Below are 27,827 nucleotides of genomic sequence, written 5' to 3' on the forward strand. Positions count from 1 at the left end.
TGCAACATTAAGACCATATATATATATATATATATATATATATATAATATATATAATATATAATATATAATATATTATATAATATATATATATATATTTATGAGTTCTTAAAGGTGCAAAGGTGTATCATTCTATGTTTCCTGCAACATTAAGACCACATTTCACATGAAGCTCTTTGCTTATTCTTGCAAAAAGGAGGTTGCTTTTCCTCTAAATGCTAACGCTACACTGCATTTGTTTTGGAAAGAAAGTAAGAAAGCAAAAACTAACAACTGTTTTAGGTCTGTCATGACATGATAAGATAACACACGTGATCACAGCTTAAGTGGCTCATATTGTCTTGGCAATGGTCTGACTAGTTTGTAGTGATACATTTTTTTTGTTGTCTAGTGTTTTTTTTTAATTAAGGCCCTATGTTTTTTTACTATCTCTAAAATACTTGTCATGATTGTTTAAAGTATACATATTAATTATTAGATTAGTTGGATTTTTTTAAGTTCTACTATATTTTAGTGCATAAAAGTAGAAATTTCGATAAGATGGTCCCTTTAAAATCAAGTATATTCAGGTGTAGCAGAGTCTGTTTAAGCAGAGAAGTGAAGCACCATGTGAAGGCAGTGAACTGGCTGTGAAGGATTGGAGGAAGTCTTGTCTTGAAGTTCACTAAAAGGGATGATGGTGGACTGACTGACTGTAGATTTTGGTCCAGTTGGATGTTGATATGAAGCCCGTTGAGTTCAGGAATCTGGAGGTTTCGGGCTTTTTAGGGGTCAGAGGTTAGAAGTCATGAGAGGAGGGGTCAGGCTGTGTCAGAAAAACTCGGAGACTCCGTCTGGTTTCGTTTCTCTAAAGAGAAGAAAGGCACTTGGTTAATATTGAGAGGACATTAAAAGTTCTTTGCCATAAAAAGATCACAATGTATGTTTTTTTTCTACCTCCGGTCTAACTCGGGCCCAGTTGTCTGGTTGCTGCTGTGTGCGTCAGCCGTGTATCGGCTCGTCTGGATGTGGCCTTCTGACTGACCTTCTGATGTCACTAAACTCTCCTCCAATGGAGCCCCTTCATTAAAGAAGAGCAGGCTGCGGGAACGGACTGCAACACACAAACACACACTGGTTTTCATTCACATGTCAGTTATGTCATTTTCCAACAATTGTATTTTATCGGTTGTATTTTAGGTTGTAATAAACATGGTAGCCTCTAGGGGCCACTAGCAGGGCAGCATTTCCGCCTCTGTTGGGTACAGTCTGGTTTTATTATACATCCATGGTACAGTCTAGCAGACTTTATCCCTTACCACTCAGAGGATGGTTGCTGGCAGAAAAGAATGGTACTTAACGTGATGACAGCCTAACCTCTGGTTTCAAAAGGGGTTTCCCAAGGGTAAGTGGTTAAAGGAAGTTCATTTATAGGGAAGTTGAATACAGCGAAGAGTGAAAGTTGATACTCGTGTCCTCTTTACGAGACTACACTTCTGGGATCTTTATCAATCTTCCTTCTTCATGTGCTTTTATTTTGGGATCATACTTTTCATCTTCACTTCTTTTTTTGGGGGGTCATTTTGCCATTCGATATTACAAATATACGCGAACACACAGTTGTATTTTCAGTTCAACTTTCTTTTCTAAAATGTGATGTCTCTCAGTTTGTTTTTGCTCCTGCTCTCTAGCTACAAGCACTACATTCCACAAGTTCATTCTCATTCATTCATTCATTAGGGTTGTTGAAAGTCACTCTGGGAAATGTATTACACTGTTAACTAAAGGAGTATATAAGAAGACCTACCCTGACTAGTGGTGTAGAGGTCCGCTGGCGGAAGAGGAGGAGAGGAGGAGGGATTAGAGGAAGAGGAGGATGAGGACATAGAGGAGGTGTGAGTGAGGAAGGAGAGGGGAGAGAGGCAGGGAGAGAAGGAGCCCAACACCAGGACAAAACACACGGCCACCATCTGCATAGAGAGAGGAGCAAAACACTCACGTTAGTAAGGAATCATGAACAAGCGGTTAAAGTTCAAATGTATTGTTTGATTCTACACTCTCCAGAGGTAAGTAAAGCCACTTAAATAACAATAATATCCAAATGCATACGTGAAGAGCTTTAAAAATAACGACACCTATATTTACCATGAGGCATGTCCCTGTTTGAGTTGAGGCCATTTTACAAGAACGGGGGACAACTTTCCCTGAAACCAACGATTGAAGCTTCTGGAGCTGCTGCAGGAGAGACCTAGAGAGAGAGAAACAGATAAAATAAAAAAAAAAATTAAAAATCTAATTTAAGAGCAAGAAAAAGAGGACATAACTTCACAGGTAGAGAAAAGATTCAAGGAAGAACCTTGTTTGGTTGAGGATTTTTCTTTCCTTGAATTAAGCCTCAGCCTCTCACAGACTGTGCTTAACACCAGTTCAATTCTCATATTTCAATATTTCAATATTGGCTTTATCCAGCTTTATCCACCTGATTTACTGTCAATTAGCCAGAGTGAGTAAAACAGTACAGTAGTAGTTGGACAGAGAATCCCAGTAATACCAGAGGAATATAGTATATCAGTGTGATCTGGAGAGCAGGGTTCTGATGGTATGAGCTGTGAAGACCCACTCTCACCACTAAGTGGAGACAGAGATCCAGTTACTGCTGAACACAGTGTCAAGCGGCCGTCAGCAAGTCAGTTAATCGTTTAATAAGTTAGAAACTAAACCAGACAATACACTGGTCAATCAGATATTCTGGTGGCGAACCATGTAAGTCAGTTGGTACAGCTAATGTTTCAAATGTCCATGCTGATGTCTATCACATGCACCAGACTGTAGCATTACGCTGTGAGTTGCCAGCTGTAATAAACGTATAGGGGCTGATACTGAGCAGCATCACTCACACAGGACTTTGATGTAAAACCACAGTGATTTACTGTTTAAGTTACTGCTACTTTAAATACACAGTACTCCCAGATGCCATTTGATGACTTGGTGAATGATTGTGTGTGACAATATTCAGAACACAAATGGAACATTTAAATTTATGTATGAAATTAATGTTTTTTTTGTACTTTTAGGGGAGCTAGCTTCCCCCTGCTTCCAGTGTTTGTGCTAAGCTAGGCTAAACATATATTGTGAACCTCTATCTGCACTGGACACACATATTCAATTATTGTCTGACTCTGGCTAAGGCAACAAAAAACATCTCTGAAAAGTCCATGTTTGAGTGTCTGGTCAAGCTAATTCAAGACTTTTTACTTCATGAAGGAGGAGTTAAGTTTATTCTTGTACAACTAATAAACCAGTAGCACCACTAACCCAGTTCTGTATGAATCAAAGTGGACATGCAGGAAAGAGAAACCATTGCATGGTGAACTAAACAACCACTAATAACTGCATTTGGGGCATTTTTAGATTTTTAGGAAAAAGGAGCTTAAATGTAGTTCATACTTTTAAAAACCTTTTTTTAAGACCTGCACATATTCTGGACTTTATGTGAGTGTGAGCTTGCTGACTCATGTTCCCCAGTTTGTGCCAACTCATTGTTCCTCTGTGTGGTGGTTTAACATATTCACCAGTGTGTGTGTGTGTGTGTGTGTGTGTGTGTGTGTGTGTGTGTGTGTGTGTGTGGTGGGAAGGGAGGGGGTTGCCTTCCATGATGAAAGCTACTGTTAACTCGCAGCTTTAATGACAGGCTTAGGCTGCCACAGACAGACAGAGACAGACCCCCCCTCAACCCTCTACCCCACCACACCCACCCACCCACCCACCCACTCTAGGATAATAGCAGATTGGTTTCATATTGTTATAATAACAGAGGAGACAAACGGAGCTGGGTGAGTCTACACTTTGCTTATGGTGCAGACAAATTTCTATTTAGCCCCTACTATACTTCTCTCCATGCATATAAACTGTAGAAGATTTTTACATATAGAGCTTAAATACTAGTACTGTATGTTTAACCTACAGTAGAATGTGTCTGTCCTTTGAAGACTACATGGCTGCAGCACAGTCAAACCTTTCCTGCTTGCGGGTATAATATTTATATAACATTATTTCTTTTCAAGAAAGATTAAAAAAAAATGAGCCCTGCTGTAGCACAGATCATCCAACTCTCAGTTTATCAAGCTGCATTCTTTGCGAACATGTTGCTATTTTCAGTGACGATAATCCAAACATCATTACGAATGTCAAAGAATGTCTGGTCTGGGTTATTAGTGTCGGAGCCAGCTCACAACTGCTTTAGTCTGTTTAGAGACACAACAGCAAGACAACACTAATGTCAGCTAGTGTGTGTGTGTGCGTGTGTCTGTGAGTCTCACCTGTTGGCAGTCTCCAGATTTTCTACTTTTCTCCACAGGTCGCTGTTTTCTGACGTGTAGCTCTCCACCCTAATACAAACACACAAACACAGACGGACACTGATTTCTGTCAACGTCTTACTTTGAGATCACACGCACAGCATATGACATTGATTTAATGATATTTTACTCTGATCAGGAATAAGATCACTCATCAAGGCTAAATTCATGTTTGACATTTGACAATTCTCCCATATATACCTTTTGCACAAAACACACAAATGGATTTGCAGGATAAGAGATGTCCTCTTCCTAACTGTCCCCTCATCCCTCTTCCTTTTCTCTCCCTCTGTCATCTCCTGCTAATCCTGTAGATGATATCTATTATCAACTAAACATGCTGTTAATCTTGTGCTGTGTTACTCATAATCCTCTAGATCTCCTCTTATGTATGGTTGGTATATGGCTCATTCAAACACATTCCTTTCAGCAAGTCGTCCTGCTGTTCTCTTTGTGCATCGATCCTCCACTAATCCTGCCCTCATGTCCAAAAAAGACACATAAACACAAAGAAAGAGATGGATTTCAGTTTTTACACACCTCCTCTTACTTCTCTGTTGTGAAAGTGTTGATTCAGTCAAAGGAACTTAACTCTCTCCCTACTCTAATGGGATTACAGTAATAGGACATTTTGTTACCACCTGTATGAACTTTGGATACTTTTTGCTATGAAAGTGTCGTAAAAGCAAGCCCACATTTTCACCTCTCTTTCACTCTGCCTGTCAGGGAATCTGACCCATGTGTTCAGCAGGTTACTGGAGTCCTGACACAGCAAGGAATGGCCAGAACATCAAAGGAAAGTAGAAAGGAAGAAGTTTCTGTTCTCATTTGTTGATGAAATACATCCTGTAAGTACTATGTGTTCATCTGGACATTTTTACCTGAGCCCATACGGGGCTGTGAGCCTCCAGTTTAATCCACTGCAGAGCTTGTGTGTCTGTTCAGCACACTTAGCTCTAAATACAAAACCTCTACATACAAAAACTGCCTCTCAAATACATTCCAACTGCCAGGTTCACTATGCATTACACAAATCTATCTTTTCTCCCTTTTGTCAGTTGCATTTTTAATGTTTTTTTTCTTCTTTTTTTCGGTGCCAGCAATGCACATAAAAAGCACACAATTATGTATAAAAAGGCCTGCGGTAAGATTCAACTCAGGGGAAACCTCACTGGCCAACATGGCTGCTTCTCTGAACCAAATGCAACACTCTTAAATACATTGTTAGACAGCTCAGAGAAGTGGAAGAAAAAAGTTATTCACTCATTACATAGACATTGCTATGAAACTGTCTATTCAAGCATTTCCAAGAGTTGGACTGGCATGGTTGAAATAACAGTAATAATTCAGCAGGACAACAGTTACTGCATGATTCATTTCTCACTCAATGAGAAATTGCATTTAAAAAAATACTGCTTCACTGAAAAATGTCGAAGGTAAATTATGAGTACGTAACAGATTTTGGAGGTTGCTGAGCATGTTGATAAGAAACATCCATTTTGTCTTTTCATAGGATTAATTGACTGTAAGAAAAATGTGTAATAACACCAACTTATCCTTTAATATTTTTGTCACTATGCCAATAACAGCAGGGTAAAGTCAGAGCATTGTAGAGTATTGGCTGGACTATTCTAAATAGTAATGGCTACTGATATACTGTAATACATTTTCTTTAATACTATTTGAGGGGACGATAATGGGAAAAAAAGGGTTTGGAAATCGCAAAAAGACAGCCAGATACAAAGGTAAACCAAGACAAGTGGAAAACGAATAGAAACATTGGGACAACGATTTTTTTCCAAGCCTTACTTTTTCTCCAGACATTCCACATATTCTTTCTTCTTCCTCCGACTCTCCTGAGCTGAGATCTGGGTAGAAAACAGAAAAAATATCAGCAAGATGCAAAGATGTTTTTCTAAGTTACAAAGTTTGAGTAAAGATTTCTATTTTACAAACCTTTCTTTGTGTTAGGCAATTAAATAAATGTGCTCAGATGGAGCGGATTTGCAGACTTTGTAAAAGTTTTGAATCCTGTTTGTCCATCAATTATACTTTTGTTTTAGCATCATTTTGATTTCTTGTCTGAGCTTACTGATGTCAGAAAAAGCTCTGCTTAACTCTCAGAATAGAAGTCAGTCAGAGGCACTGACTCTGTAAATAACTGAGTTTTTTTGATAAATCAGATGATCCGTCCAGCTGTGAGCACAAACAAAATGAAAGGTGCGGTGTTCACCTTATTTTTAATCTTCCGTCGGACCCTCTTCAGTGCCTTCTCTTCAGTCTTAGTGAGAGGAAGTTTGTTAGGTACTGGGTAACCCTCAGCAACCAGGGTCCTCTTCTCTTCTTCTGTCAGCAAGAGGGGTCCTGAACCCTGCAGCTTCTGCACAATGAAACAAAGCACTTCATCAATACATTAACAACCATTTATGTTAAAATGAAGCCTGCAGGCAACTGACTCAGCAGCTTATCCTTTGAACAATACCACTACAGCACTGCAGTTCAGATGTGTCATTACCAAATCAAACATTTTTGCTGACATTGAACAAATTCTGTATAAACATTTGGTCATAAGGCATTACATTATGGCATTAGTACAAATGTGAATCATTTGTTCAGAGAAAAGATGCTGAATCAGACAAACAATGGCCAGACACTGAATTGATTGAATTTCATTGAATAGGCATTTTGTCAGCAGATTATCGGACTGATTTAACCCAATGATGACAGCTGGTTTCCACGCCAAAAATACTCCACTATACATTATTTGCACTTAGTTCATTCAGCTATTTGTATTGTCGAATCAGTATGGGAAATTAATGAAAAATAGAGTTCAGACGGGGAGCAGAAAGATGTGTTCTTTTACTCACATGTGGCGCAGTGAGGAGAGGTGAAGAAGAGATGGCTGAGGAAGAGGAGGAGGAAGAGGAGGAGGCCCGACCTCCTGGCCTCTGTTGTGGTTGAGGGGAAGACGGTGGTAGAGGGAGGTGCGGAGAGGAGGGAGGGAGGGAGCCGTCACTGTCGCCGTGGTTACTGCTGGGAGGGGTAGGCGGGAGCTGCAGAGCATCGTCTGAAAGGAGAGGAGGGTGATGATTGAGTGCTACTGCTTTTAACTGAGACATTCTCCTTTTCTTGTGAAACTGAAACTGAAACAACTTGCTGCACTTTAGATGTTTGTTGGTGTTGTTCTGTATTAGCTAAAAATAAGTCCATTAATAGGTCCAAATGTTTTAAATCATTTTAAAATCTCAAACATTGTACAGATAAAGAAATATGTTTGTGTACCGCTGGGCAGGCTGAGGTACTGTCCAATCTCTCGGGGTTCATCTTTTATGGCTACTGGCTTCCCACTGTCTTGACTGGGCTCCTACAGAAACACATAAACAACAATAATGTCAATGAACTAACTACTACAACTAATTTGAACTAACATGTTGACACCAACAACAACAACAACATCATTTGTAGCGTCTCGTTGTCTGATGGATGCTAACCGTGTGTTTCCATGGCGACCCTCTGTGTGGGGGGGCAGGGCTTAATATGAGAGGTGGGCCTTCCAGAGGCTGAGGATCTAACCTTTGGCCCCCATCAGGCTCCTCCTGTTTCACCAAGATGGCCGAAAGGTCCTGACTGAAGCTCCATTCAAATTCTAAGAGAAAAACAAGATACCATAAAAATCAACATCAAATTAACATTTACAAAGAATTTTTTTTTGTTCTACACCAAACCTAAATGCGTCTATTAGGCAGCAACTGTAGTATTTTGTAGGTCCTCGCTGAATAACTTTATTTAAAATACCTCTTAAACCTACTAGTTTGTCCACTTTTTTGTCAGTGGACAGAAGGTTTGATGGTAGAAAGTAGGATGTGTGTGATATGGTTGAAAAGCGGACCATGTTTGTTCTTTTTTGTCAAACTACTATTTCCATGTCAGGAATAAAATCATGATGATATAAAATATATGAAATATCACATGTTAATGGTAACAATCAAACACCTTAATTCCAGCCTAGAAAGCTCCCTGCCCTTTTCAAAAAGCAGAATGAACTTCAATTTTCGGAGCAACTTAAAAAAGTAAACTATATTTCTCCTCAGGGACCTTCAGGGAGGTCTTCCAATGGTAGGAAGGGATGGTGGAAGTGACTGGTAGCTTATAAATCACACTTTCAAAGAGCTTTCCCAAAACATTTGTGCACTTCCTGGTTAAACTGGTTATTACAGACTGCTGGACGACGTCGCTCTGGCGACCATGGTGCATAATTTGTCTTCAGTAAGTGTGTATCTACCCTGAAATAAAAGATGGGCTGAACCAAGAACTCGTCTTTAGTGTCCTTCCTGAGAACAGAAAGGGTTGCTGCCCTTAAACACTGCAGGAAATATGCATAATTAAGTGAGCCAACAATGAGGACAGAGTGCAATTTTTAAAGGAAGTTCCCCAAAACACAATGAGGATATTTAAAAGCATCTCACAGGTACTACATTGTTTAGTCTACTGTGAGCTGCAGAAAGTATTTTAAGGGACAAAAGTGCTGCTGCAGGAAAACAAGTCCCAAGCACTCCTGCTATATTTGGTGTGGTAGTGGGCAGGATGATGAAGAGTCTCGTCCTCCCTGCCAGCACCAGCCATATGACCTCTGGCAAACCAAAGCTCACTGGGATTCGTGGGGCAAACATCATCACAATTCATCAGTGACAATCAACGAGAAGAGTCGCTAAAAACTTAAAACTCATTAACCTTTCCTACCAGCCAACCAATAGATGAACATCACATGAACACCATCAAATCATCACATTTTAAGGAACAAACTCTATATAATTGGCCCAACTAAATATGTATACATCAATGTCCTGCCAACATTCCACCAATTTTACACATGCAGATCAGTTTATTCGTGGTGAGAAGTACAACTTCGCCTGTGAAGACTTTGTTAAAGCTGACAAAATCTCTGGTGATTGGTTTTGAGACTTTTAGTTCATAAAATACAGCCTGCACAAGCGTTTGAGAGTTTGGGTCTAAGGAAAGATGCAATTGAGTTGCATTATGGGAATTGTATGATTTTTTTATTTTTTTTTTAGCTTGACTCATAGACTAAATATGAGATATCTCAGCCTCTACTGAATCAGTTTCAACGACTCTTTTTCTTACAGTAATCCGTCTCTTGCAAGTCCCCCAACTTTATGGAAGTGCAATACTCTATAATCTCTTTTGTCTCAAAGATCTTTTGTTCAAAATAAAAATCTGTTTACTTTGACATTGCTTGTCCACACAGAAAGAGTTTACTGATAGACCGACTGGTGGGTCTACCAGAGTTGAAGGTTAACTATGTATGCTTTCAATTAAAGCTTTTTCAAAGGTGAGCTGATGAGGAACTGCTCCAAGGGAACCTCATTAGGCAAAAGTCCACCAACAGTCTTTCTTTCTTCTAAAGTTTTCTAACTTTACATCCAATTTTAAATTGAAAAGAAACCATAACTAGGCAAATAGTAACAAATAGTAACAAAAAAGTAGCCAGAGGAGTGTCTTGAGTCAGCATTTTTTTCAGTTTAGAATAAGACATGAGCACCAGGACAGACACTTTGATGTTTGTCACAACACACACACAACCGAGTCGGTTCAGAGACACAACGGCAAGACAACACTAATGTCAGCTAGTGTGTGTGTGTGTGTGTGTGTGTGTGTGTGTTGAGAGTAAATGTCATTTTAATCACCTCCTGGTTTCCTAGCAACATGTCTGCTGGTAAAATGCTCTGAAGTTTACAAGCTGAGTGTGCTAGGTAGAAGCAGAGGGGGATGGAGGTGTGTGCCCGTCAGAGAGCTTTATCCTGTGTCCATCACTGGAGCAGAAAACAGCACGAGTCAGAGAGTCCATCCTAAAAAACAAACCTAAATGTGGCTTCTTTCTGCTGTCTTAGACAAACCTAATGCCAATGTTCTGTCAATAACAGGAATGAACACTGGCCATAAGATTTTTGCATTATTTTAACCCAATAGCTAGAGCACAATATCACAGTGTCAGTAAACTTCATTGCAATCGGCCCATTAGCCCATTAGATCAGGACTTTTAGAGATGTGGAAATCATCACTATTTGTAGTGTTTGTTTCAGCTCAGTTCCTAGATCAGTAGATAGTACATGAGTGTATGGTGATTTGTTTGGTCTGTGAAATGTCAGAAAATAGTGGAAAATGTCAACAGTCCACAACTCAAATATATTACCTTTACAAAACAGAGAGAAGCAGCAAACCCTCACATTTCAAAAGCTGCAACTAAGTAAAATTTAGCATTTTTGCTTGATAATTGACTTGAGCGATTAATCGATTATCAAAAAAGTTGACAATTAATTTTCTGTCAATCAACTTACTGATTAGCAGGTTAACAGCATGACAGGCTATACACCTTTTTAATCTAGTCTTGTTTCAAAATCAACTGACTACAAAACTAACCGTAATTAAAATACAGTGAATAGTGTGGCCTTAACTCCAACCAGCTCATCAGTATCAGTTCTGTAATGGCCCAATTTTGGTACTTTGGTGCAAATCTTCCCAAAGTTTTAGCCCTCACCGCTGAATGATTTAAGTTACACTAATTACAGCCTTCCACTCACTGCTACCTCCTATATGACGTTTGTCACTGATCTGGATGGTGACTCGGAAATATTTCAGGAAAATCACTGATTACATATTAAAGGTTTTAGTTTAGTTTAGAGTTTAGGAGTAAAAATGTGAATTCGGTTTTGGGGTGGATCCACCATTTACCTATTGCCACATCCTCTTAAGAGCCTCAGAAGCCTCTCCTAATGAGAGCGGTCCTGCTGCTAGTCTGAGCCTCGTTAAGCCTGCTGCCCTTGTTAAGCCAGGGCTTGATTGGAAGCCCTCCACCACCATTGTTTAATGAATACCAGACGTTGTTAGCCAGTGCATAGGAAGGTTGTCCTGTACATTTATGGCTACACTGGTAGTATTACACTCTTTTGACAGTTTTAAGGAGAATACATGTTTGATTGTTTTCTGCATTCTTAAACAGTACATGATTGTGGATGGTTTTCCTTCTGCTTTTCCTTCATATTACCTGAGTGGCTCTTCATAAATATAATAATATAAGGTGTATAATTTCATTGTATGGACTGTAGCTGACAGAGTACTTTTGCATAGGCTAACATAAGTGCAACAAGAATAATTTTCTACTTAAAAGGAAAAAGTGGAAACATAGTGTACATTTACATAAAAAATGTTTTTAACCTTTGCCTTGGCCAGTCAGAGGACATTTTTAAAAAAAATTGTAGGGACAATGAAGTGAAGTGAGAGCCAGTCCATATATGCCACAAGTGTATATTTGGAGCAATTTAATGATTTAATCTGTTTTAAACACGAGCTCAGCAGAAAGGCAACAACGTTTGGTTGTATAGTGTCTTGTATTTTTGTCCTGTGCTAGGTAAATGTAAAAGATGCTGTGGATGAAAGTAATAAAGTAAAACCTGACCCTCTCCCCTTACTTCTTTATGGGATTTATGGGATGCTGTTAGTAAAAGACAGTCTGCTAGTAAACCCAGGTAAGAAATCCTATCATAGAGTAACGTCTAATGACCAAAGGCTCCTGGCAGTCGTCACAGGGGGTTAACAGGGGAGAGGTGGCGACTGTGTTTGATCTCCGTAGGACAGCAGGAGTATTAAAACCATAGATGGAGCAGCGCAGTGGGAGCTGCAGTAAAACACTCAGCGTCTTTTTTGACGGATGAATAAGAGCAACAAGAACTAAGACCACAGGCGGAAAAACAGGACAGGAAAGTTCAATGTCAAGTTATTAATAATAAGGGAATCTGTAAAAACATGTAGTGACTCATCAAATCAACCAAATTTGATCTGTAACTGGCATAAGATCAGACAATCCACTGCCTAACATCAACCATCATAATTCTACTTGGGGAGGACCTTTAATTGCTCTCTATTGTCCAAGTGAACAAAGCATGATCCACAAATTCCTCCATTCGGACCAAACTGGCTTTGTGAAAGGTCAAAAACCTCTGACATCCCCAGGTGGCTAATTAACCTGACTCATCAAGACAAACAAGCAGCTGCTCCTATTGTGTCACTGGATGCTGAGAAGGTCTGTGAAAAGGGTGCTCTGCCAGGGTGTTCTCCTCAAACCTGCACGATACTACGGTTGAATACCTGGAGCTGTGATCCCAGTATTTATGAGCAATTCTTGCCAGAACCTACTGCCTTTTCCACATGTGTGCCTGGGTTTTAGCATATGTTGTATAGTATACTGAAACAAAGTAGCCTTCTGCAAACCTCATTCACAGTGCAACACAACTATTGTAGCTAAATACTTCAAATACTTCCAAGTCCATCCTTGAAATGCCATTGTTAGAGCAATAGGGCTACTGTGTGACTGGATCAACCTCTCAGCTGTAGCAGTCTTGTCAAAATACTTGCCATGCCAAAGTGGCAGCTAACAGTCCAGCTGTTTCAGAAGAAATGGGAACAAAGCAGAGTGCAAAATCTAAAACTTGGTGTTCAACAAGTGGAGTTCTACATCCCCAAATTAGAGAGCAGATCAGCATTCAACAGGTGGTGCATCAAGAGCAGAAGATACAAAAAAATATTGACACAAATATGAAAGAAATAACATTAAAAAACGAGAATAAACCCAATTTTTGGATTGAATTTTAATTATCTGCTGTTCTTTGTTTAAAAGCTTAATCTAAAAAACGTTATTGATGGCGAGAGATCTTGGGAAAATAGTGATATCTTCCCAGGAAGTAATAATAATTAATACACAGGAAAATTCAAGCCAACAGGAGACCTTTTGTGCTGTGGATGCACTAAAGTAGAGATCTAACATTGGTGGAAAGTAAGTATCGTTTTTAGTTAGGCTTTATGGAGCAGATGCAGGTTGTAAAATGCATTTTGGATTAAGTTCAATATCAAATAGGCTGGAATAGATTGTGTGTGTGTGTGTGTGTGTGTGTGTGTGTGTGTGTGTGTGTGTGTGTGTGTGGAGGCAGCAATAAACAAGAAAAATATATAAACTATCTTGAAATCAAAGCTGTCTAAATATTGTGTTTTATGAAGTAATATATTATGTTGATGGCTAGTGGTTTAATATGTCATTTTAGTTTTTATAACATCCTGTTTGCTTTGGCATGAGTGTAAATTTACATTCTAACTACAGCATACATTGGGTTTGATTGGAGTGATTGTAACTTCTAAAATTAATATTCTAGTTCACAGCATTGAACTGAAAACATAGACAGTTGTTTTTAGATGTGAGCTAGACCTTTTTTTGCTGCTCAATGTGGTATTTTGGCAATGCAGGTAATCTGATATTCATACCAATAAAGTGGATTTAATTGGATTAAGGGAGAAAGAGGAGAAAAAAACAGAAAACAGAACAGTAAGGGAGCGAAGGGAGAGATATAGACAGGAAGAAGAGAGAGAGAGATAACCTGACAGAAGAGAGAAAGAGAGTTTCCGCTGGCTTCGGAAAAAGCTGCAGACTCAAAACCATATGCTTGTCATAGCGTTGTGTGAGTCCATGTGTGTGTGTGTGTGTGTGTGTGTGTGTGTGTGTGTGTGTGTGTGTGTGTTAGGTGGGCAGGGCTTAGTTGGAGGAGAACTGCTCAGACTGGGATCCTGCTGCTCAGACAGCAGGATCCCCAGGACAAACGGAGAACAGACAGACAGACAGACAGACAGACAGAGTGAGAAAGATAGGTACAGACAGAGATAGAGGAAGACGGGCAAAGACAGGACGAGATAATGACGAAGATGAGTCAGAAAGAAAGACAGAAATATGCAGTATTTTTATATTGCGCTGCAGCAGACACTTGTTCCTACAGACACCCCTTACATAAAATATAAAAGATAACAGATTAAGCCCATTATCACACATATTATATGACAGACAGTGGTTTCAGCCAATCAGAGTGTATACTATTTGACAGACAGCAGACAGGGTCAAACTGCATGTTATGTATTACATCATACAGACACTTAACCGGGGGGAGGGGGGGGGGAGAGCCAGGATGATAAAGAACCAGACTAAACATCAGCAGCAGAGTTTTGGTTGGCTGTGCATGTTTCCATTTAGCACAAACTAATGTTAGTTTTAATGAATAGGATGACCTACCAGACTCATGGTCCATTTTGATTGACAGGGCTGGGCTCTGGGGGGCGGAGTCTTCACTTAAAGAGTAGCTGTGCTCTGCTTGAATATCTGTGAGATTCAAAAGCCCTTTTCAGACATGGAAAACGTAACATTGCTGTCTTCGTCGATCTGTTAAAGTGATGGCTGTTTGTCATTCAGACATAGGTGTATGTTATGTAAATGTTCCTGACGGCTCCTAGAAATGATGCTAGAAAATGACATTTATTATCTCGGAAAACATAAAAATGATAATGTTTTTTCATCCCTTTATCCAATCATTTTGTTGAAGTCTTAGTGCCCATGGCAACGCCTGACAGGGACACTGATTTGTCTCAAGGGATGCGTGTGACATAGTGCTGCAAGCTGATCCATCTGACAGCTTCCATAGACTGAAAGAACCTACAGTGCAATAACTCTGAGCAGGGATACCAAGGCATATTTGTGCAGCTTATTTTGCAAGTGAGTGCCTAGTAGTAGCTCAGTCAGTTGTAGCCTGAACCAACAACTTGGTGCCTCACTCTTCACAATCAGCTAGGTGAGGGGTACAAGTCTTGTGTGTTTCCGTCTGGCTAAAAAGCAGGAGTTCTGGAAGTCCTACACTTTGGCAACAGAAACTGGCTCTCATATGGTGGAATTTGATGATCAGAAAGACCAAGCCAGAGAATCCAACCAAATAATGAGAGCGGGGTCTTTTGTACTCACAACTGGCTGCTGCACTTCTGGAGGTTATCCGGGGAACAAGGTCATCCTAATGTGACTATTAAACTAAAATCATTTCAAGGCAAACATCTCCAAGACAGTGGTTGGCCATTGGAAAGGGTTCCACCAACCACCATTTACCTGCTGTGAGATTTTTATCGTTCCATTGGCAATAACTAGGAACGCTGGAGAAATGTTATTGGAAGCAACGACCACCGTGATCCAAACCCTGGTACAATTCTTACAATGTGTTCTTTTATTTTAATACTGCGAGGAGCTGTGAGGAAAGTGGCATGTGTATTCTTTAACTGATCACTTTTCAAAATAAAAGAGGAGCTGACCTGGGTTGCTGTCCTCCATGTCCATATGTAAAGGTGAAGGTCTGTCTGCCAGAAGGGGCCGTTCTAATAGATGGTCGTCAAAGAAACTGCTGAACAATTCACTGCTAAAGTCATCCATCTGGTCACCTGAGAAAGGCTGGAAAACATGGAGAGAAATATGGAGAAAGACAGTATTTTATTTAGTAAAATAGTTTTTCCATGGGACAGTTACCACTCCAAATAAAGTCATATACTGTGTTTTTCAAGTGTCTTCATGTTTGGTAATTTGGACTTTTTAAAGAAAAACTGAAGGATTAATGTAAGTTTTGCCTTTGTGTGTGAGACAATTCTCCTACTTCTTACGCTAAATAAACCATTTGATTATCTAAAATAATGCATTGTCACAAAGCTGACAACAGGGCTCGTAGCCAATGAAAAGCTTTTGTTTTGGAAATACGTGATGCAATTAGCATTGGTGGGTATAATAATATGTCAATGTTAGTGGAACGTTGAGGTTTTTGCAAGATTGATGACTGTTTATATTCTTTCTTCAAAACTGGAAATAGATACTCTGTATCTCTCCTTTGCCTTTTTTGCTTAAAAATGACTCAAGCTGGACTGTGGCACTAATGTAGTCATCCCTGTTATATAAGAAACGATGAAGACCATGTTATGTTCGTTATATCCATCTGTTTTATACAATAATATTTTTGTATAAGTGCAGTGACTATATGCGTGTATTTAGGTCTGTGTGTGTGTGGATGTATGTATGCGTATATATGTAGCCATGCACATACTTAGACTCGTCTTACTCTTATACATGCTTCATTGTCCCCTTTTTTATTTTATTTCAATTATTACTTTTATTTTTTATTTTTATTTTTGTCCTATACACAAATCACAATTGCAATTAAAATTGTTGTTCTTAATGCTAATAAACAGAGTTTTGAAAATTTTTTTTTAAAAAAATGACTCGACTATCAAAATAGTTTAAGTTTAATTTTCTGTCGATCAATTAATCAAATACTCAACTCATTCTCTCTTTCAGTTCTACAGTACTACAGTCTATCTGTCAGAGTCAGAAACCAGACATCCTGTGTGACTGTGTTGAAGAGTCAGTCAATGGGAAACAGCATTGATAGATTCATCCTCAGTCTGCATGAGATGAGTCACTGAGCTGAGAGATGATGTTCTGGAAGCCTAGGACAGCATGGTGCTCTGATTTCACTGTTTTTTATACACACAAACACATACACACACAATATGAGTCACCTTGGTCTTGAGCAAACATGCACAAAGCAGTACAAAAGCAACACACACATAAATAGATGGATTGGTGGGAACACATTGAATACTCTGCTTGGAGGCTTCTCAGACGAGACACAGCTACAGAAATAACTTGATTTAATTACCAACAAATACAAAAATAGAAGTTTTATTCCTAGAAATTCTCCCAAAACTGCCAGAAGTGTCACACAAAAATCAGCCCAGTAGCAACAATAAAGACACGACTGGCATAATAAATATAAAGCTGACTTTTTTTTTTTAACATCAACAATGGAGAAGTGGCTGATTTTAGTGCGTAGTTCAAATTTTGATAGGTAAAAGTCAGCAATGTGTGCTGAAGTCAGAAGCCAGTTGTCTGTAGATAGCTAGCGAAGAAGTTGAACATTTTTGAGAGATTTTCTTTCCCTAAATTAATTATATACATACAACAAAGCTTCAATGCTTGTAGCATTGTCCGTCACTGCAGTTGAAATGCACAGAGTAGAGAGTGAGGGTGAGAAGGAGAGGTGTAGAAAGTAAACAGGCCAAGGTTTGTGCAGGACTATACTGTAGGTATGAGTCATGACAATCACTGTTAATGTGCAATATTCTTTAAATACTGTTCAAACAAGTCAACTTTAAGTCACACATACATCTCAGTGTGGTGTGTGTCTCAGTGTGTGCGTGCGTGTGTGTGCATGCGTGTGTGTGTGTGTGTGTGTGTGTGTGTGTGTGTGTGTGTGTGTGTGTGTGTGTGTGTGTGCACGCGCCCGTGTGTTTAGGAGGTCAAGTGTGTCTGTGGTGAAACTCTGGGACACATGCAGCTGTCTAATGAAACTATGTGGAGTAAGCACACATACACACACATAGGGTAGGGATACAGATGGTGGGTAAAATAACAGAAGCACGTGGGACATGAAAAACTGATGATGATCAAGGTAACTCAACTGTGACCTGTGTTAAACACAGGGTGGCTTTCATTTTTAAAGCAGTCACAGGAAACAGAAAGCATTTGTCACAGAAATTAGCGTTGACGAAGTCAACGAACCATATCAATATTTATCAATATTTGTATTTGAACAAAATCGTGAGGCTCAACAGAGCTCCCTGCAGGATAAAGTAACTGACAGCCACTGCTCAACAAGGTGTGTGCATACACTCGGTAATCCTGCAGTCACTTGCTCTGTCACACACAAGTGAACACTCACTCATTCATGAACAAACACACCCACAAAAAGAAAATACTCACAGAGCACCCTTGTTCTCCTGCTGCACTAAATGCTGGAACAATATCCCTTTAAATAACCCTCACACTGTCCCTTTAAACTCTGCTCCATTAGGGAATATAGGTCACATTTAAACTGCGCCACTCAAAAATAAACAGGGACAAGTTTCCTATATGAAGAAATGTGGGTGAAACTGGTATGATGCTGGGAGAAGAAGCAGAGCAAGGTCCACAATTAAAACATGTATGAGTATGAGCTAAAATTAGCTTTAGTAGCTGCATTAGACCAACATGTGTTAGGCTTTATGTTGCTCTCTGCTATCAGTGATGATATTTTACTATATAGAATTTAACCCTTGTAGTTCCGTCAGTGGCCCTTTAATTTACATTCAGCTACATTTGCAGTAATTGACTACAGTTTTGTATTTAGCTCCACATTACAGTAGTGACTCTTAGTCAGGTTATCGCTATCCACTTTCTCACTTCCAACACCCCTGGAGCCTGTGATACAGCTCTCACCTACGGCTAGCACAGCCCTGTTTGAGGCTAATCTTTTTCTTATCTATCACCTGGCATGGCCATGATGTACCAATTGCAGTGTAGATCTTTTTCTCACACCAGACATGTTCAACTGTTCTGGCTCCTGCTCTCAGGACTGGGCATGTACAGGCTGTTTCATTGATCTCTCCCTCCCTCTTATGTTTCAGTTTAATAAGCCAAAGACAAATACGCAATTAGACATTCTGCTAATTTTTAGACTGATCCATTTGGCTAAATCCTGAAGGCACAAAAGCTGGAGGTGGATTTCAGATAGGAGGCTCTGAATAAGCTGCAGGGAAATGGATGGTTGATGGAGTGTGTCTCCCATTCAAACACTGATACATGTTTTTTTTTATGTTATTAGCGTTACAGTTTGTGTTTTGGGATTTCTCTTAACTCCTTTTTCATGAATCAAACCATGTGCTGTCATGCTGCAGCCAAAATAAATCATTAAAATGATGAAGGAATAAGCTCTCAACATTCATCATAACTTATAAATGAATACAACAGCAAAGTCCTCCTCTGCAGTCATTCGTCTATGACACCACTATGGACAACCTGTGCAATAAAGTGGCCTCAAGTGGTATCATTAGCTACAGTTACAGCTTAGCCGAGAAGGACGAGCCTCTTGTTCATGAAAACCCTTCCGTCAGTTGGCGGGTGTATTTTGGTAGATTATCTTTAATAACTGGGTCATGATTTCTGGAAAAAGACACTGCTGTTAAGTTTTTCAAATGTATTTTTATGGCGCTTTACACACCACAAGCCGAGTGCCATCTAGTTCCATTATATTAAAGGGAAGGCAGACATCTCTACAGCCAATATCTCCAACACCGGGCAACTCACACCAAAACAATCTAGATTGATAAATTGCAAGAGGAAGAATATGTATTTTTGATTTTGGGGTGAATTGTTTATTTAAGCCACAGGGGGAGCTATTCAAAATAGCATAATATAATAAGAAAAATCAGGAAACAGAAAAGGACTGAAATAGAACTGCATGCATTTACAACATCAAATTGTTACTGTGGCAGCTGCTGTGTTTATCAGGGCAGACTGAGAATTTGAGCTTAATACTAATACCGAGATAATAAGATATTATTATCTCCTTACAATGAATTGGTTGATGAAAAGGTCAAACCTCAGTGGACCATTGTCCTTTGTTGAATTCAGCGCTGATGCTAACCTGCATCACACCTGCACCACCTGACAATCAGCAGTGGCAAATGTGACAGTTCATTTTATTTTCTAATCGGTATTTTACTTTTTGCTTCATTATTTGTCTTGTGAAGCATTCTAAAGCGCAGCTTTGAAACGCAGAGATAAATGGCGATATATATACTGTATATATGGAAGCTGTTATTGTTGTTATTAGGACAGGAAGCTTAATGAGTCCAGAGTGGTTCAGTGTTAGATGGCTTGTAAAGGAACAGCTGCAGTCAGTGTGAACAGAGCAACAGAGGTCTGGACCTTTCATTACCTGAACCCTCTCTGCTGGGAAAAGAATCACAGGAAAACCGTGTTAAAAAGCAGTTGACAGTTTGTATAGCTTATGTCCGTGGTGGTGTGTCATTAGGGGGGATGGGGCTGATGTGTAAACCACACAGGGAGAGAGCTGGGAAAGACAGACGCAAGAAGTAATTATAAAAGCAGAGAGCGACTTTGTTATGCCTGTAATTAACAGTGTTGAGTATCAACATATCTCTTTCATCTGAATGCCTTATCGGTTCAGGTGCAGAAAAAGCCCAAATCATCCATGTTGTCTGCATGTGAAGAATATTTACTTTCCCTGATACAGTGATGAAGGAAAGCACTGAGATAAACTGGACTGAGAGCCAGGCCAGAAACATTGTCATTATGGCATGAATCACGCAGTGGAAACCATCGTAAACTCTTCAGAACATCATGTAAAAGCCAAAGGGAAATACACTGAAAAAAAAAAACATGTAGTCTCAAATTCAGATTTCAAGAGCCAACAGTAGTGGCTCTGATTCCAGTTGTTAATATATCTCGGCTTCCAATGCTTGGCATCAAGAAGCTTTTTGTTTGGCTGCCATTTATAGGGCTCTATACATCTATCTAATCAACAGGGTCAAGGTAAAGCTTCTGCATTAATGTTAACTTGTCTTTCCTAATTGAATCATTACTCAACTAAGAATCATGTTGAGAGCAAAAACTTTTCATCAGATTTATGCTGCCATAAACAATCAGTGATTGTCATAAATGACAGTAAGTGGAGATGTACTAGCAGGTAGGTACTATGACTACACCCTGAGGCATCTTATGCCAGGCTGCAGGAAACGCTCCATCATGTTAGACAGACTTCCTCTCTGCATGTATTTAGTCTCACAATGTGAATACATTTTGCTTCATCACTACTTCTTAGCCACAATTTCTAGCAATAGCTTCATTTTTCGCAATGTAGACTGTAGGTCCAAAGTTTGCAGGGAACTAGTCTTGCTAGTCCACACAGCATTTGGGGATGGGAGGAAAACATGCTCTGGTTTAACAGCATTTAATTTACACCAATCAGAATCGTCATGGGCGGTGCTAAACTCTGCACAGAGTCGCTGCATAACAGTCGTGCGAGAGAAAACTCAGATTGGACAGATAGTCTAGCTAGCTGTCTGCATTTACCATGTGAGGAGCAGTCAACAAAAGTCCTCATAAATCCACCGAATTTAAAATTCCTATACAAAGAAAGCGGAAGGAAACGGAAAAGGAGCAATCCTAGAAGTGGAACGTGAAAGATATGGACTAGCAGGGAACAGACCAAAAGGCAAATTTCTTTGGAATGGGTTCTATACATGAATATCAATATTAGTTACACTTATAAAATAACACAAGTGTTTTGCAGGTCTTAGCCTATGTTTAGCTTTGCATCAATTTCACACTATTGCAATCAATCAATGCAGACTTGAACTCACTCTGCTTCCTAAAAGATCACCATAAATTCAATCATCAAAAATGTTACAGTATGAATTGGGAAATTATCAGAGAATAGCTGCACCGATTAGTCAGTAACCAATCAATGAAAAATGAATTGGCAAATATTTTGATTATATGTGACTGATGGTCGGACAGTGGGAAATTATGTTTCAGATTCATTTGACATTTTATAGACAACACCGATTATTCGAAAAAAAAGTGTTACCTGCAGACCTAACATTCAATCATCTGAAATGTTACAGCATAATTGGAAAGTGATCAAAGGTAATGTAAAGTATTCAGGATTTCATAGTAAAGTAGGCTAAAACATGCAAAAACACTGGTATAAACTTTTTTCTTCTGGAAAAGCCATTGGCAGACATAACAGGTTTTGAATAAGACACTAAAAGTCAATTGAAGACTACATGGCTGGTTGAGACAGATTTTTTGCAGTGTAAAAATGAAATTGTGAGAGACCTGAATACATCATGTCATTATCCTATAACACTGGCTGCCACAGATAAGAAAATGGCAGTGTTCTCTACTGTATTTGGCTTCATGTGGTGGTGTGTGTGGCTGCAGTGGGTTGGCTAGTGTTTGGCTTCACTTTAACTGAGAGACCGAGGTTACTGTGTGTGTGTGTGTGTGTGTGTGTGTGTGTGTGTGTGTGTGTGTGTGTGTGTGTGTGTGTGTGTGTGTGTGTGTGTGTGTGTGTGTGTCTGTATGTGTGTGTGTGACTGTGTGTTGAAACAGAAGTAAACTCAACTATAGTTCTCAGTATAACAGTAGAATAGTATTTTTCTCTCTCTCTCTCTCACACATACACACACACACACACACACACACATCTGCATGCCTGCTCACATTCCATCTGGCAGCTCAGCGGCCAATCGGCAACAAGCATGCAAATGAGATGGGCGTGTCTTTTTAAAGCTGGAGTACAGGGTCTGAACGGAGAGTAGAATAGAATAGAATAACAAAGGGAAAAGAGTATAAATGTAGGGAAAAAACATTACATGGATAGAAAACAGAAAGTCCAAATATCTATTATTAGATCTAGAGATTTTATTTTCTCTCATTTAGGTTTTTCTACAAACATAGACTAGAACAGAGTAGAAAACCATCAATTGGAATACACTGCACTGTCCTTGCTTGACCTCACTGTGCACATGTGTATAAAAGTATGTTTGTCCGGGCACCTGGGTAGCTCACCTGGTAGAGCGTGCACTGCACCTGTGTACTGAGGATCAGTCCTCGACGCAGTGGCCGCATGTTTGACTCTGACCTGCGGCCCTTTGCTGCATGTCATTCCCTTCTCTCTCCCTTTTCATGTCTAAGTTGTCCTTTATAATAAAGGCCTAAAAATGCCCAAAAGAAATGTCCGCTGATCATAAGCTATACAAAATATAAAAGTTCTTTTTGCAAAATTGCAATTTCACAGAGCCCAAATTGCATGTTTTGTCTGTCCAACAGTCCAAAACCAAAATATATTCAATTAGCAATTTTAAAACCCCCCCAAGAAAAGCAGGAAATCATCACATTTGAGAAGCTGGAACCAGAACAGCTTCAGTACTTTAGTACACCTAGTTTGTAGGCTGTACAATATTCATATGTATGATTTTTGGTCCATTCATACAATTTTATCAACATATTTTGAAACTGGCCTTCAGATGTGATCTAAAGTAACTCTGGCAGACGGTTAATGGAAAAGGTCAATGCAGTGTGTTGCGGTTACCATGGCATTCGCCCCTGCATTTGTCTGGCCTGACTTTACATTTAAAGAATCCCAGTCCAAATACATGATTAGTGCATAATGAGAATAATCATTTGTTGCAGCCCTACTCATTTCTCCTCCCGGATTTAAGAGAGCTGCATGCAGAGCTGTTCTAACCAGTTCTCAGCAGGCGGTAAATGATATCCATGCATGATTCTTGATGTTGTGGTAAAACGGTTCAGTGCACATGATGCACAATTCTAACTGTAGCCAAGGAATGATAAATATGGAATCCTATCATGCCTTTTCATCAGGTGGAGAGGTAGATCAGTGCCACGATAACTTAGGCGGGCTTTCCCCCGCCTCTTCATCGTTACACAGAACTGGAAGTTACAGAAAAACTTAGTTAATGCTTAGATAGGGCTTGTGTTTGGAGCTTTTGAAAGGTGAATTTCCTGGTGATACGTGAAAAGTGATGCTTACTAGAATATCTTCACAATAAAAATGATAAATCAATGAAAGCACATGTTTGCCCTGATGCTTGATTACATTTTGTTAATACCAGGATAATTCTATGAAAATAGAGTAATGTGCAGCCACAGCCCCACTAATAACGATCAACTCACTTTATTTTTTATTTAAGCAATCTCCGTTAGCTCTGTAATGCCCACTCCTATTTCTTATCTACATCGGTCTTTCCTCCTGGTTATCAACAGGGCACACAGTGTACTGGAAAAGGTTAACAAAATACAGAGCAGGAAGTGTGTGAATCCCTGCAGCACCGCACCACGGAGCACACCTTAATAAAATCCAATGAGCTGAGCTCTCTGTATCTCCATTTATGAAGTCCTCCAGTTTTTTTTAGTACAAAGACATTATAGCTAAAAAAAAATCTGCAGTTTCTCTTAGCTCTTTGGAGTTGTATAGTGTCTTTCTGCTCCTTGTTTCGATTTTATGACACAGAACTTGACTGTTTTGGGTTAGTCTTTTGCTCTCATCACCTTCACTTCTAGCTGCAGTACGCAGGCATCAGCGACAGAACCAGGTCCCTGATGCTGTGATTCATCATCAGCACCTGTCCATACAGGACAACTGCAGATTATAGATTAAGAAGAGATGTATAAACATGCCATCCTGCAGTACAGCTAATTAGACATCCTTTCCCATGTCCTCAGTGGTAAAGCCCAGCCTAGTGACTACTTTATTTAGAACAGGGACGGGGGGGTTTAAACCACAAGCAGACTGCTCGGCTGACTCACTGACTAGAATAAAGTTCTGCTTAAAAAAATACTGTGCCATTTAAAAAAAGAAAAGACGGAATGACACAGAGTGGAAAAAGAGACACTGGCGATAGAACAGAAATATAAGAAAGAGCACTTCCTGCTGATAGTGTGATATTTATCATTAAACTCTGTGTGCAGCAGTGAAACGGCTCCCAGTCTCTTTCCACGAATTAAGAGTGCAATGCTCGGTCAAGCATGGCATGCACAGAGGGCATGGCAGTGTACTTTTGGCATTTTGTGGCCGGAGTTGCACCGCACACATGCAGGACACTTGGAAACAGGTTGGGATAAGGAGGAATATATTGTCATATATTAGGGGCTGGTGCCAATATACTCATTACAACTGGGCATGCAACAGTACTGCACAACTGCCAAAACTGTATGCATGTAAGAATAGCTTAATTTCAAATTTCGTGTTGCACCGCTTTTGCTCCTTCAACCAACATAGTGATTATTACATTAATGAGCAAGCATGATTCTGCCTTTTCATGTGGAATGTCTCAGGTGCCAGATGTTTTTGGATGAAGATATGGAGAGAGCATGGGTGACAACAGCTGGTTTCAAAGAGGCCTCAGTGATTTAGAGAGGGGAGAGATACTTGTCCTTTGATTTTTAGTCTAAACTATGAGTGCATTTATAATTTTATGAATTTATAAACCTGCCTTCATTTTAATAATTAAGGTTTCTTCTGTGCACTAGTCAATGAAAAGTCTCTCTCTCTCACACACACACACACACACACACACACACACACACACACACACACACACACACACACACACACACACACACACACACAAGTTAACCAGTAATTCGCCAGCCTGTGTCTGTGTTTCCAGTCTCACAGATTGGTTTGCACAATTACAGTAAACACACGGGCCTATAACAAGGTACGAGCCCCGGATATCGGTCAGGATCTCAGTAAATACAACAACTACACCGCCCTCCTAAGGTCCGGCTCCGGGCGGAACAGGCAGCAGAGGTGCGTTTGATTTAAGAGACTTTAAATACTGACAGCTGACTTCCACCAGAAGAAGAAATAGCACGTCTGGATAGTTTATACTCATGAATATATAAACTGTGCACACTAAAGAAAGTCGGGCTAATGCAGAACTCACCACATTAGTGAGGAAATCTCCATCGCTGAGTTCCTCCAGGTCCAACAGGTTGGTTCCGCCGGACGGATAGAGTTTCTCTGCTGTTAAACTGTCTAAGATAGACTCCATCATGTCTGTGTGTGTCTGTCTACAGCTCACTGGACGGATGCTCAGTAGCTATCTGGACTGGTCGCAAATCTTAAAAATCAACTCATTAAAATGAAGCAGTTTGTTTTTTGTCGCGTGCTGTGTTGGTAGGCTATCCAGCTGTTATTTACACCACCTGTATGTTAACCAGGTAAGTCGAGCTGAATCCAGCTGCTGCTCTCTTTTAGTGACAAAGTTAATATAAATATCGAAAATTCACATCCTTCTACTGCTGTGGCGGAGACGTTGCTATCCATCCAGCTGTGTGCGTGCGGCTCAGCTTCTCTCCTAGCGTGCGCTGCCTCTCCCACACGCGCCAATGAATATTCAGTGAAGCCCCGCCCCGTGGCGTCAAATAACGAACACGCCCCAAACACAAAAATAATAATTATATTCACTTCATGTCAAATCCTATCTTTGCAACAACATCAAATGTATAATCAGTTGTGAAAAGTAGTAGTATGTCACTAAGTACAATTTCGAGGTACTTCTGCTTGATCATTTCCATTTTATGTAGGCCTTAACTTTATACTTCTACTATACACTTCAGAGAGAAATATGTACTTTATACTCCACTACATTTATTTGAAAGCTATAGTTACTAATCAATTTACAGATTACGATTTTGATCATGATGATGACTAAAATCCAGCACCTCGACCGATCCAAATATGTAATATTAATAATAGTGTGACGTTTTTGCATACTGAGTACTTTCACCTTTCTAAATGTCCACTTTATGGATAACATTTCTGTACTTTTACTGCGTAAAGGTGTGAATACAATGTAAGAGAATACATTTTCATTGTTGTACTTTTACTTAAAGGATTTGAGTACTTCTTCCACCACTGTATATGATCATGCAAAAAGTATGTATATATATATATAAGAAAAAATACAGAATGACATCAACAAGTAATAAAATATGAAAACCTATTATTATGAAACATTTCATCATTCTCACAGTAACAGTTTTTCTGTATATGTCTTATTTTCATTGTAGGAGTTTTTAAGGTATGGATTTTGAGAATGATTTTTGCATTAACATATACGTATACAGATTGGTTTACTGACATCTCCCTCACTCTCCAGTTAGCTTGGGTAGACAAATGACAGCTTTATCATTCTTATTAGTACAGCGACTTTGGTGACCTGAGCAGAGGTCTAATCAACCAGGCTAAGTTTAAGAGGCCATGTTTGGTCCATTTGTTTTATGCATAGTTGCTCACTATGACTTCCCGGGACACTTAATGGAACCATGGAAGTCCCCTGTTAATGGAAAGGTCTTCCAGCAGGAACTGGAGATTTTACCAGAGTGCAGGGGATGTAATATTACCCCCTTTAGGTCAGAGGGAGTCTTTGCGATTTAAGTTATTTTAATATATATTTATATACTATTAGTATGGAAATAAGACAATCGAAATACCACAAAAAGAGTTGAAGAATGTGTGCGAAAGAAAAGACAGGTAAAGACTGTTTTGACATGCCCAGATACTGCCTGCAGCTACACACACACACACACACTCTGTAAAGTGGGAATGGAATAGATATTTCTTTCTCTTCCATGATTGCAGGCTCGCTCATCTCATTCCTCACCTCTCCTTCTACCCCAGATTGCTTCTCCTATAAGATACAGAGACAGAGAGATTAGAACCCTGTCCATTGTTGCGTAGGTATCAGGGGTGTATATGTGTGTGTGCTGCAGCTCTGACCTGTTACATGATCTGGGTAGATTTCAGTGAAAGAGGCTTAAGAAATTGTTATTTATTTACAGAATGAAATTGAATGAACTGTTGATTGCCATGTAATTTGGTCATTCACGGCACCCAGAGGATGAATTCTAATGACGTTGGTGATCCCTTAACATTGGACAAGGTGTGTTAGAGGTTAAGAGACAGAATCCCTTTGTCATACTGGACTACAGTGATTATCATCAGGTATTTGTGTGTGTTTTATGTTCCTATTCAAACAATAATTACTACCTGTTATGTAATGATCTCCTGTTACTCTACATCCTCTTTTCACATAGTTTTTTTCTTATTCCCTTGCTGGCTTTTCCCTTTCGCTCATTCATCCTATCAGTGCCTCCACCCCTCCTCTTTTCTCTGTCTCCTTTCTCCTTCCAGAT

The 27,827-nt window shown here is 39.6% G+C and overlaps 1 protein-coding gene across 2 annotated transcripts; it reads right to left on the reverse strand.

Annotated features, from left to right (window-relative positions):
- Positions 1 to 188: 188 nt before the first annotated feature.
- On the reverse strand, positions 189 to 25,997 carry creb3l1 (cAMP responsive element binding protein 3-like 1). Of its 2 annotated transcripts, XM_031292152.2 has the most exons (13): positions 25,574 to 25,997; positions 15,521 to 15,656; positions 14,463 to 14,549; positions 7,828 to 7,982; positions 7,619 to 7,700; positions 7,204 to 7,403; positions 6,570 to 6,716; positions 6,146 to 6,204; positions 4,298 to 4,366; positions 2,124 to 2,226; positions 1,786 to 1,948; positions 936 to 1,092; positions 189 to 846 (listed from the first exon to the last, which is right to left on the reverse strand). In XM_031292152.2, the coding sequence occupies exons 1-13, from the start codon at positions 25,682 to 25,684 to the stop codon at positions 810 to 812; spliced, it is 1,506 nt and encodes a 501-aa protein (XP_031148012.2). In that variant the 5' UTR covers positions 25,685 to 25,997; the 3' UTR covers positions 189 to 809. The 2 variants fall into 2 exon arrangements, with proteins under 2 accessions (XP_031148012.2, XP_035854679.1); XM_035998786.1 differs by lacking the exon at positions 14,463 to 14,549.
- Positions 25,998 to 27,827: the final 1,830 nt, after the last annotated feature.

Source organism: Sander lucioperca, chromosome 24 (genome assembly GCF_008315115.2).
Source record: "Sander lucioperca isolate FBNREF2018 chromosome 24, SLUC_FBN_1.2, whole genome shotgun sequence".
Classification (NCBI taxonomy): domain Eukaryota; kingdom Metazoa; phylum Chordata; class Actinopteri; order Perciformes; family Percidae; genus Sander; species Sander lucioperca.